At 36.9% G+C, this 12,323-nt stretch overlaps 1 protein-coding gene across 2 annotated transcripts in view; it reads right to left on the reverse strand.

Moving 5' to 3' along the window:
- The window catches only part of pix (ATP-binding cassette sub-family E member 1 pix), a 148,672-nt gene that overhangs the window by 89,177 nt on the left and 47,172 nt on the right, over positions 1–12,323 (reverse strand). For both annotated transcript variants that reach the window (XM_067143039.2, XM_067143040.2), the window contains exon 5: positions 933–1,119. In XM_067143039.2, coding sequence (XP_066999140.1) covers positions 933–1,119 — 187 coding nt within the window. The remainder of the gene's footprint in view (positions 1–932; positions 1,120–12,323) is intronic.

The raw sequence follows: 12,323 nt of genomic DNA on the forward strand, positions 1-12,323 counted from the left end.
AAGCAGACTATTTAAGAAAGCTTGGTGTTTAAAATAAATCACCAAAGGGGTATAGAGATTGTGTGTGAAATGATTTGCTACCTCTTTCTTCCCTTAGAAATACACTTATAAACTTTCCGTATGGAATAAATCCACATTGTTTGGATGCTATTTCAAATTTTTATAAAGATGAAAGAGATCAAAATAAATGTTACAGAGTAGTAATATTTGACAAGGTCAAACTCTGAGAAGAAATTCGCTTATTAATTCTTCCCGTAAAGTGGACATAGAGGTATTGATTTAAGAGATCTCATGAATGAGGTCCAAAGGAAACAATTGGTAAATGATGTGTTAGTATTTATGTTTGTACCATATATATACAATTGGATCCAAACAATTATTATTTACACAAGCAGAAACGCTACTCCAGGTGATATTCTCACTACAATACAAGTGATACAACAACAGGAAGCAGTTGGAGCAAGAGAAATTGGTTTCATTAGTGATGGAGGTTTATTAATTGAGACCAGAGACCATCCAGGTATTCCTACGTTACCAGCAGGAGAATCAAATACATGAACTTTGCTTTTAAGAAGAACAATGTTTAGCATAAAAAATACTATGAATTCTTTACAAGTCTAGATCATAGCAACAGCAGCGCTGTGTTGTGCCAGAACTGTGTCAACTCAGAGAGAACGTACACTATTTCTTCTATTCATCATGGTACCGGTAATTGAGTAAAACAGATTTTTAAAAATTTTATTGGTTATGTATGTTAATTACACGGTATTTATCACTGTGCTGCTGTCGAACAGTGCTCATATGTTGGGAACAGCACAGAATGTTTATTAGGATCGGGGCATATTGGAATGTGTGTGAAAGATTTTGCCGACTGCTACACGAAAAAACCTAACAACACTGCTGGATCAATGAATTATTGATATACAACTTACTTATCCGGACTCATCAACGAACGGATTGTAATGGCAGCATTGAGCCTCTGTTTCACATCTAGGTAGCTAGAAGGTTCATCAAACATGAAAATGTCCCCATTCTGAATGCAAACCATGGCACAAGCAAATCGCTGGAGCTCCCCTCCAGACAAGTCTTCTATGGCTCGAGTTCGAATATTCTGCAGGTCTGAAACAATATCATATCATTTGACATGGCTATTTAAGGAAAAAAATAAAATAAAGCTGAACCTGAGTTTTTATGATGAAGAGCATATTTACATATAATTAAGTATTACTTACAAATCAGGTTTAGATATTACGTTATATAATTTATTTATTTATTTATTTGATAATACGAAGGTACACAGGCTAAACCCAATTAAGTTCCTTCATGACATATAGACTTTAAAGTGTAAATACATCAAACAAAAATAACAATAGTAACAATAATAGAAAGAAGTACAGAAGAAAACTAATAAGCAGAACACATTTTAAAATTATTACTACAAATGTAAAACGTAATAATATAGGCTATACATCAGCCATAGAAAATTACTAAACAAGTAGAAAAAGAACACAAACAAAAACTTATGAGTACCTAGCATTTCAGCAAAAAGGAATTTAATGATTTAGTAAAAAATGGCCTTTATTTGCTTGTTGAACAACCTAGTGCCAGCAAATAAATCAACTTGTGCACTAACAGAATTATAAACTGATAATGTTTTGACTAGTGGTGAATTAGAATGATGAACGCTTCTAGATCTTGGGATGTGAAATAATACTTGCTGTCGTGATGTTACTTGTGGTACATGAAATGGGATGAAGGTAAGTAATTCTTGACAGTCAATATTTCCATTCAAAATTTTCCTCAATATATGTAACGAAATGAATGTTCTCCTGTTTTTCAAAGACGTGAAATTGAACAAACTTCTTAAATAGTGGGTTGAAATGTTAAATGGACAAAACACATTGAAAGTTTTATAATACAAATATCTTAGAAATTTATTTTGTACAGTCTCAATGTGACGTGTTTGGTCCTTATAAACGGGGTCCCAGATCACCGATGAATATTCTAACTTGCTTCGTACTAAACTTATATACAACTTAATAATAACTACAGGTTGAGTAAATAATTTGGAATTTCTAATAATAAAACCAAGCATCTTGTTAGACTGACCTATTACTTTTGCAATATGGCTATTAAAAGCTAATTTGCTATCGAAAGTAATTCCTAGATCATTAATAGACATTACAATTTCAAGTGTTGTTTCACCAATATAATATGTCGGATTTATATATTCCTTTTTTTTTTTTTTTGGTAAATACCAGAACTTTACATTTCTTAACATTTAGGAATAATCTTGTTGCTATCACACCATAATATAATATCATTAATATCCTGTTGCAAATCATTCTCGTCACTGCATTTATATATGGTCTTATATAACTTAATGTCGTCAGCAAATAACAAACAATCAGAGGAATGAACCATTCCAAGCAAATCATTAACCATAATGAGAAATAGAAGAGGACCAAGATTGGAACCTTGTGACACACCTGAAGGACTTGCAAAATCATGTGAAATTTCACTTTTAAAATAAACAGATTGCTGCCTATATTTTAAATAGGAACTTAATAGTTGAAGTAATAATTTAGAAACTCCAAACTGATGCAGCTTTATCAAAAGAATTTTGTGGTCCACCTTATCAAAGGCATTTTCTAGATCCATGTATATTACATCGGTTCTTCTATTTGTGTCTAATGCATTGTAAATCTTTTGAGTAAAACCCAGCAAGTTAGTAATGACAGACCTGCCGGGCATAAAGCCATGCTGACACAATAATGTTCTCTATTAACAGATATGTTACTTCAGAGATATAAGTTAACAATGTAATTAATTGGTTCTTGGTCCTAGCATGCTTCTCATTATTTTACATTCCTTCACTCCCATTCGCCTTTCTAGCGTGTTATGATGGAGGGTGTCACAGTCGTGTACAGAGCTTCAAGTTTAATTACTGTTGTATAGTGGCAGTTTTACATTTCCAGGACAGATTTTTTGTTGTTGTACATATTTTTTAACTGAAAAATTCTTTGCGAATGGGTCACTAAGGACCACGCGGAATTAACATTTTCTAGTCTTTCTTTTGCTATTTGCTTTACGTTGCACCAACACAGATAGGTCTTATGGCAACGATGGGATAGTGAAGGCCTAGGAGTGGGAAGGAAGCGGCCGTGGCCTTAATTAAGGAGTCGTCTTTTTTTTTTTTTTTTTTTTTTGCTAGTTGCTTTACATCGCACCGAGTCTTTCTTTTAGCCCAGCATTTCTCCATAAGCAACGAGTGAGTGTGTTTTCGTTGTCTTGACCACACGTATTGGTGAGTCTTCCTCGAAAACCTGCGTGTGAATGTTCTTTCTGATTTATGTTCAGTCGTGTAGTTTTGGTTTGTACCAATTCGTCGAGATAGCCTTGTGCTTTAAAAATGTGTGGATTTTGTGAATTAGTCTATTTGAGTCCTTCTTTCTAAGTGCCCTATGAATTAGATTCTTCGACTTTTCACTCTGTCCTTGGTTCTTGGTCCTAGGATTTTCCTCATTATTTTAAGTTCCTTCACTTCCATTTGCCTTTCTAGTGTGTTATGATGGAGAATAAGTGTCAAAGTCGCGCACAGAGTTTCAAGTTTAATTACTGTTGTATGTTGTTTGAGTAATCAGTCCGTAGACTGGTTTGATGCAGGCCCTCCATGCCACCCTATCCTGTGCTAAGCTTTTCATTTCTATGTAACTATTGCATCCTACATCTGCTCTAATCTGCTTGTCATACTGATACCTTGGTCTACCTCTACCGTTCTTACCACCTACACTTCCTTCAAAAACCAAGTGAACAAGTCCTGGGTGTCTTAAGATGTGTCCTATCATTCTATTCTTCTCATAAAATTTAGCCAAATCGATCTCCTCTCACCAGTTAGATTCAGTATCTCTTCATTTGTGATTCGATCTATTCATCTCACCTTCAGCAATCTTGGGACAAAGGATAAACTTTCTATTAACGTATTAACTCTGGTGTCTATACTTTTTTCCATGACAGTAGTCACGTTGAACAGGAATGGAATAATTTTAAGAGCAAATTTGTAAGGTGTGCAGAGAAAACATGTAGCAGAACATCAGGAAAGGTAAGAGAGAAAGAGACAACATGGTGGAATAGTATGATGTTTGTTGTTTAAAGGGGCCTAACAACAAGGTCATCAGCCCAGTGGAATGATAGTGAAAGATAAAGTGAAGAAAACTTGGAAGGAATAGAAAACACAAAAGACTGAAGAGAATAGCGCCACAGCAACGATCAAGGCTGTAGGACCAGCGGAGACTCCAGTGGACTTCCAGAATACTTGTGTGTGTATGGAGAGAGAGAGAGTGAGAGAGGGGAGGAGGGAGGAAGTGCCTGAGGATTGAGAAAAGGGGATTATACGCCAATATTCAAGAAAGGAGATAAGAAATATAGAGGAATTGCCATCTGCTCCCATGTTGCCAAAACTGGAAAGAAGAATCAGAGAAAAGGTGGAAAGTCAGTTACAAGAGGAACAATTTGGATTCAGAAGTAAGTCAGCAGTAAGTTAGAAGCCATTTTCATTCTGAGACATCATGGAAAAGAGCTGGGAATATGGGAAGAATATAGTAATGACTTTTATAGACTTAGAAAAGACATGACAGCATCCCCAGATCAAAAGTTTGGGAAAACCTGATACACAGGGGCTTTGGCAAGGAACTAATAACAATGATAAAAGCAATATATGATAACTGTTACAGCTATGTAAAGACAATAATGAGTAGAACAGAATGGTTCGGAATTGACAATGGACTAAAACAAGGGAAGATGTTTTCAACTTTACTGTTGACAATGGTGATGGATGACATCGAAAAGGCAGCATGGGAAGGTTATAGCGAGGAAAGAATTAATGTAATGGTGTTTGTGGATGATGATGTGGTCTGGGGGGATGAGGAGGAGCTGCAACAACAGCTGAATGTACCGAATAGGAGGACTGAACAATGGGGTATCAACGTAGAGAAGAGCAAGACAATGGTGATGAGTAGATGTAGTAAAGAAGGAAAATGAGTTATCAAAAGTGGAGACAAGGAATTGGAAATATTTGAGAAGTGAACTGACAGACAATGGAAGACTGTATATGGAAATTAGTAGCATACAATTGGGGAGTATCTTCTACCACCAGATACCGAGATTAGTATGGGATAATGATGTACCAATGAAGCCTAAAAAAGTAATGTATAGAAGGGATATCACTTACCTACAATGACATATGCAGCAGAAACCTGGACAATGACACATAGACGAGAGTATAGTACAGGCAGCTGAAATGAAGTTCCTGGGGTGTATGGTACACAAGACAAGGAGGAATAAAGTGAGAAATGAAGACATACAAAAGGAGCTAAATGTGCAAAAACTACATGACAAACTGGAACAGAACAGATTGAGGTGGTTTGGACATGTCAAGTGAATGAAAGAAAAAAGACTGCAAAGACAGATGAAAGGAAAGAGAGGATGAGGGAGACCAAGATTATGATGAATGGACTCTGAAGAACAGCATAGGACAACAGAAGCTGGATTGGAATACTGTGCTGGACGAGGAACAGTGGAGAGCCAGGGCAAAGTGGGGAGGAACCATATTTCCCCCCACCTGGTATAAACTGGAAAAGGGGAGTTGATGATGATGCTGATGATTAAAATATTATGTCATCTGGAAAAAACATGCCTTTGTACAACGAGATAATCTTTCTTTAGCTTTCTTGAGGATTTAATCCATTATGATGATAAATAGGATAGGTGACAATACACTACCCTGTTCTGGGCCTGCTTCAACTCTGGACCATTCTGACTGGCCCAACTTTCTCTTGACAAAGCTCTTTGAGTCCTTTTACATTGCCTTATGTTCACTCATAATTTCTAGGTTGATCTTATTTCTTAAAGCCTTCCACATCAGTTCCCCTTGGACTCTCGCCATAGGCTTAACCTATCAACATCAGCACTAACTCTTTCCTATACTCCCACCTTTTCTCCACAATATGTCACATGGCAAAGATCAGGTCTACTGTAGAACTCCCTTTCCTGAAGCCATATTGTTTCTCCTCTTAGGTTTTCTATACTTCTTTTCTATTCTTCGTTTCAAGAATTCTTTCCAAGACCTTAACAGTATGAGGGATCAAAGTGACTTCCCTGTAATTTTTCTTTCTTGCTAGCTGCTTTACGTCGCACCGACACAGATAGGTCTTATGGTGACGATGGGACAGGAAAGGCCTAGGTATGGGACGGAAGTGGACGTGGCCTTAATTAAGGTACAGCCCCAGCATTTGCCTGGTGTAAAAATGGAAAACCACAGAAAACCCACCTTCAGGGCTGCTGACAGTGGGGTTCGAACCCACTACCTCCCAGATGCGAGCTCACAGCTGCGCGCTCCTAACCACACGGCCAACTCATCCGGTCCCCCTGTAATTATCACACATCTTTCTATCTTCTTTCTTGAATAGAGGGACTATTATTCCCTTCTTTCATTCTTCTGGAAGGTCCTTCTCCTTCCATACTAACCTGAAGATCCAATATAACCACATTATTTCCACAGGGTTTGAGACTTCTATCGTTTCTGTTGTTACTTCATCTACTCCTGATGCTTTTTCTTTACTTGTTTTAAAGAGTGCTATTTCAATCTCCAGTGACATGATCTGTTCTGATTTTCTTTTCTCTTGATTTATATCTCGATTTGTTACTCTCTTCCACTGCCATTTTGCAGTCCAGAAAAATACATTTTCCATCTGGACCTAAACTCATGGCAATTTATAAGGATGTCTCCATTTACAGCCTTTACTAATGAGCTTTCTCCATTTCCTTTCCTTCTCTTTTTGACTATGCGATATAGCAGCTTCTTTCATTTCATCTTCTTCTAAGCTCTCTCCAACTTTTATGTTTTTCTTCATTTACAATCCTTTAGCTCTGTTTCTTCATTTCTCTACAATGATCTCTGCTTTCCTCCTGATTTGTCATCCACTTCTTCCGTGCCAGCTTATTTTATTTCACTGCCTTCTTCATTTTCTCATTCCACCAAGAGGCACCTTACCGCCTGATGTTTTACCCTACTGATATTTTTTGGCTGTTTAACAAATACTTCCTTGAAGTGTGTCCTCTCGTCTTCCAAAGGGCCAGTGTCATTTGTAGGGATATACTGTTTCATCTTTTCATCAAAATTTTGTTTAACTTCTGGTTCTTTCAGTTTCCATGTTTTTATCTTTTTGTCACTAATTTCCTTCTTGACTTTTTTATCTTCATCATAGCCAACAATAGTCTATGATAGTCTTCTCAAGGTACTATGGTTACATCCATTAGTTCTCTGCAATTACTTATTTCTACCAGAAAGTAATTAATCACTTGTTCTCCTTTGCCCCCAAAAATATCTTGTGACTTCTTAGCAGTTTTTTTTCTAAACCAGGTGTTAACAAAAATTAGTCCATTTCTTTCACAAAAGTCAATCAGCTGGTCAGTTTCTTGATTTCTCTTCCTGTACCCAGAAGGTCCTAAAACTTCTTCCCTTCCTTTCCATTCCCCAATGGGCATTAAAATCTCCTGTAAGTATTATCTTCTTGCCAATTACTTCTTCTTCCAGTTTTTCCAAGAATCTAATTTCTCTCAACAATTATCTTTGTGGGGTGCACAGACTTGAACCAATTCTCTCTCTTTGTGGTCCTCAAATTAAAGGGTCATTTTCAGGATTCTATCACTGGCCATCCGTATTCCTTTGGCAAATTCATGCAGATTTCTACTTAAAACTCTAACGTCATTTTTTGTTTCAACTTCTCCACTCCAGTGCAGTGCATATCCCCGTCTTAACTTCCTCTGCCCTGAACCATACCCCTCCCTCGCTAATGATAGATGACGGAATACATAAAACATGCAAGTGACTAATCTCATGTTTTAATCCGTATTGAAAACTGTTGATAAACAATAATAAAGTTTTATTATGAATCCACCTGTTCAATACATTATAATGTTGTTACATTTAAAATAACTTCATTAGTTAAAAAGTTATATATGGGACATGTTTCGCTCCCTTATAGAGCATCATCAGCCAAATCTGAATCTCAAATAACTATTAGAACATTTATGACAAACTTAAAACTTATTCTATTAGAAAATCATAAAATATAAAATCTTTGTATACATGGCTTAATTACATGTGCTTAATAGGAAGATACATAAAAATTATGGAAGAGAGAGTACTAAAATATAAAATAAATAATATATATATCATGTCCAAAATCCTAGAAAGACGTGAAGATCAATCTTAGGAGCTAAATTTGAGGATTTTCTTAGCAATGAGATCTGGTAAAATAGTTATTTATCCCTTGTGGATAAGAGTCTATAAAGATTCAAATTTATCGTCAATTTGTTGCTTGAACTTATAACAGGATAAATGTTGGTCTTCAAGAAATTTAAATGCTTGTTGTCATGTGACCTCGGCGAATGCTGTTGAAAAGATATGTTCTAATAGATGTCAATGACCGTTCGTTGAACTAATGGATTTGATAAGGATGATTGAAAGGGACGTAAATCAACGTTTGTATTGAAAGCTGCTGCTTGGTTATCTTGTTGAATGTCCCTCCAATAGCTGTTTGTCGGTTTGGTGTTGTCCGAGGTTATGTGGTGACCACATACCGAACCGACAAACAGCAATTGGAGGGACATTCAACAAGATAACCAAGCAGCAGCTTTCAATACAAACGTTGATTTACGTCCCTTTCAATCATCCTTATCAAATCCATTAGTTCAACGAACGGTCATTGACATCTATTAGAACATATCTTTTCAACAGCATTCGCCGAGGTCACATGACAACAAGCATTTAAATTTCTTGAAGACCAACATTTATCCTGTTATAAGTTCAACCAACAAATTGACGATAAATTTGAATCTTTATAGACTCTTATCCACAAGGGATAAATAACTTTTTTACCAGATCTCATTGCTAAGAAAATCCTCAAATTTAGCTCCTAAGATTGATCTTCACGTCTTTCTAGGATTTTGGACATGATATATATATTATTTATTTTATATTTTAGTACTCTCTCTTCCATAATTTTTATGTATCTTCCTATTAAGCACATGTAATTAAGCCATGTATACAAAGATTTTATATTTTATGATTTTCTAATAGAATAAGTTTTAAGTTTGTCAAAAATGTTCTAATAGTTCTTAAGTCTTTATTTACGTAAATAACAATTATTTGAGATTCAGATTTGGCTGATGATGTTCTATAAGGGAGCGAAACATGTCCCATATATAACTTTTTAACTAATGAAGTTATTTTAAATGTAACAACATTATAATGTATTGAACAGGTGAATTCATAATAAAACTTTATTATTGTATATATACATAAAACATGACGGGAGATTCGAGGGCGTGGAGCCCGATCAGGACAAGGCAGATAACGGCCCCGAACTGAAGATGGCCCTCATTAATAATGCATGACGAGGAAGTAACTAAATAAATGTAATGAAATTCCAATAAAAATTGAATGAGGGTTTATTTATATAAACATATCAGAAAGAAATAAAATAAAACGAAGCCACCAATGAAAATTAAATAATAAAGTACTGAAGGGATACATACATTTGTCCTTCAGCTTAATCGAAGCTAGAATCGTAAGTCATCGAGAACGACACACCTCAAACATTGAGATGAACAATAAATTTTTTTTTGTTAGGGGCTTTACGTCGCACCGACACAGATAGGTCTTATGGCGACGATGGGATAGGAAAGGCCTAGGAGTTGGAAGGAAGCGGCCGTGGCCTTAATTAAGGTACAGCCCCAGCATTTGCCTGGTGTGAAAATGGGAAACCACGGAAAACCATCTTCAGGGCTGCCGATAGTGGGATTCGAACCTACTATCTCCCGGATGCAAGCTCACAGCCGCGCGCCTCTACGCGCACGGCCAACTCGCCCGGTGAACAATAAATTACGACGTGCTCACCACTTGAATGAATTCTATCACATCACATTGAAATCTCATAAAAGGAAAACAATCCTCACGGATTTATGTTGGTCCTTTCTTTCCGCGAAGTAATTCGCTTAATATTTACCAAGCATTAATCAAGGCTCCACCATCATTACAGCCACAACAACAATGACCATTGCGAGGACAAAAGATCACAAAACATCACGGAGTAGAGCAAAATAAAAGGTAGATATGAAGGTATGCAGGTATCGGGATGGCCGGGGATGGAACATCTCCGTACCAAAGAGTAACACGAAAGGCAAAGAAAACAAACGGGCGTGCACATCACCCGAATTAAAATAAAACAATAATGGCGGCACATGAACAAGCAAAACGGTCATAACATAGACCAAGATAAAATAATAAACCCCGTACTCGAAGTGAAAACCAATTACACAGGGATATAAGAAAAGGAATGTAAATTAACTGACCAATACATCATCTTTTCAACCCCTCGCTGACTCTCACACATACACACAAACATTCAGGCATTGTCGATATCGGGTAACAATAGGGTCAATAACCTCATTCAAAGCACATTCCAAACACACGATGAATGACTCACCTGGCAATAAGTAAGCTCCCAGACACGACGTAGTAATGTGCACAACGTAAATATATAATAAACAGGACGATATGAACTCGTGGCCCGCGTACGAGCCCCATCAACTCACGCATCGGGTACGGGTCGAACCCATCTCCTTGCCGACACTCGGAGCATAGTTACTTTTGGTGGCAAAAAATAATAACACAAAACCGTGCACATAGTCAGAATTCTCGCAGTGACCCAGTTACCTCATCACCATCACCACAATAATGCCCTCAAGCACACATCCCATTCATTTGACGGGGCAAAGATGTATACCAATCAGTCGCGGTTACAAGGCACTTGAAATAGCCATAAATAAGAACGAAAACACAGCTCACATTACCTGCAGTTAAAGTTGGTAAATTAAAAAAGGGAATATGAGAACAGGCAGAAACCTCATAAACGCCCAACGGTAATTAAGAAAAGCTACCCCGATCAGAGGCGACTCCATCTTTCTTTTTCCTCTGGTCACAACCACAACAAACACATCAAGTAAAGGAGATGAAGTCAAAGAATCGCGGAAAGAAGGACCATCCGTTTTCAAAGCAGGGGTGCTGCCCTCTGTGTTACAGTTTGGGAAATAGCTAAGTGAAATCAAACAAGAGTTGATTAAAACTCTTAGCAATCACAGGAAAACTTACATGTTATGAACATGCTAAACGAGCATGTTTCAGCCCTTTGCAATTAGTTCTTCAATTGTTCCCATTAGTGTAAGGGTATTCACTGCAACAATGTGTGTGTGAAGTTCACTTATTTTGTTCTCCAGTTGCCCACTTTTTGCACCTCCCCAGGAGACACAAGCGATGGGCGTTGTTTCTGGGGTAAACCCTAGCCTGCGTCATTATTCACTTCAACACTTTCTTAAGGCTAATACGGTGAAGAGAATGTATACTGTTTTCGAAACATGTACGATGAATAAATAGTTTAATAAAAAGTGTATTGACAAGGCGGATTCAACACACAATACTATTTTAAATAGTTTTTAATAAGTTTAATACAGTAGGCTAGTCACACCCGAAGGCAAAGATGATAACCAATACATTAGACAAATTTATCACAGATACCATCTGAAGGGTATAAACTCAATATGAACGTTTAAAAAATGTAGTTAATATTGCATATTTGATAGTAATAACAAAAGTTATCATATAAAGTTCTTCTTCATAGTAAATTAGGTAGATATGAAATATGCAGAATTTGACAATTTAAAATACTCACCATAAAAAACTTCATTCTTCAAAGAAAATAAATGACTTGCTTACAAATATCCATAGCAACCACCACTAATCTTCCACTGTACTACAGCAGAACCTTGATGCAACGTTCCTGGAACTGTTGTTTTCCCGTATCCATTGTTCAATTTATTTGGTCCCAAAAATATTCCATATAAATCAGTGTTAAATTTCCCTGCATCTATCGTTCCTCGAACGATTGTTTTATTGCATCAATTGTCAAAAAGTACTTGTCCTCAGCCACAATTTTCCTGCATGGATCGATCATATACGCAAAAGTTTTCTGAATTTAAAGAGACTGCTGAATACTCTAGCATATAACAGAGGCAACCTGTTACGCGAGAATGTACAAGCGATTACAAGGTGCTAGTGTTAAGCAAGGATCTTGTAGGTTGGAGTGCTGTGCACAGGTTATTCATGCATAACCTCACTATGAGCCTCCTGGCGCCAACGCTTCTCCTTGACCCACTGACTGGCCCCTAGAAGTAATCTTATTTACAAGAATTAAAATGGAGGC

This window comes from Anabrus simplex, chromosome 3, assembly GCF_040414725.1.
Source record: "Anabrus simplex isolate iqAnaSimp1 chromosome 3, ASM4041472v1, whole genome shotgun sequence".
Lineage (NCBI taxonomy): Eukaryota > Metazoa > Arthropoda > Insecta > Orthoptera > Tettigoniidae > Anabrus > Anabrus simplex.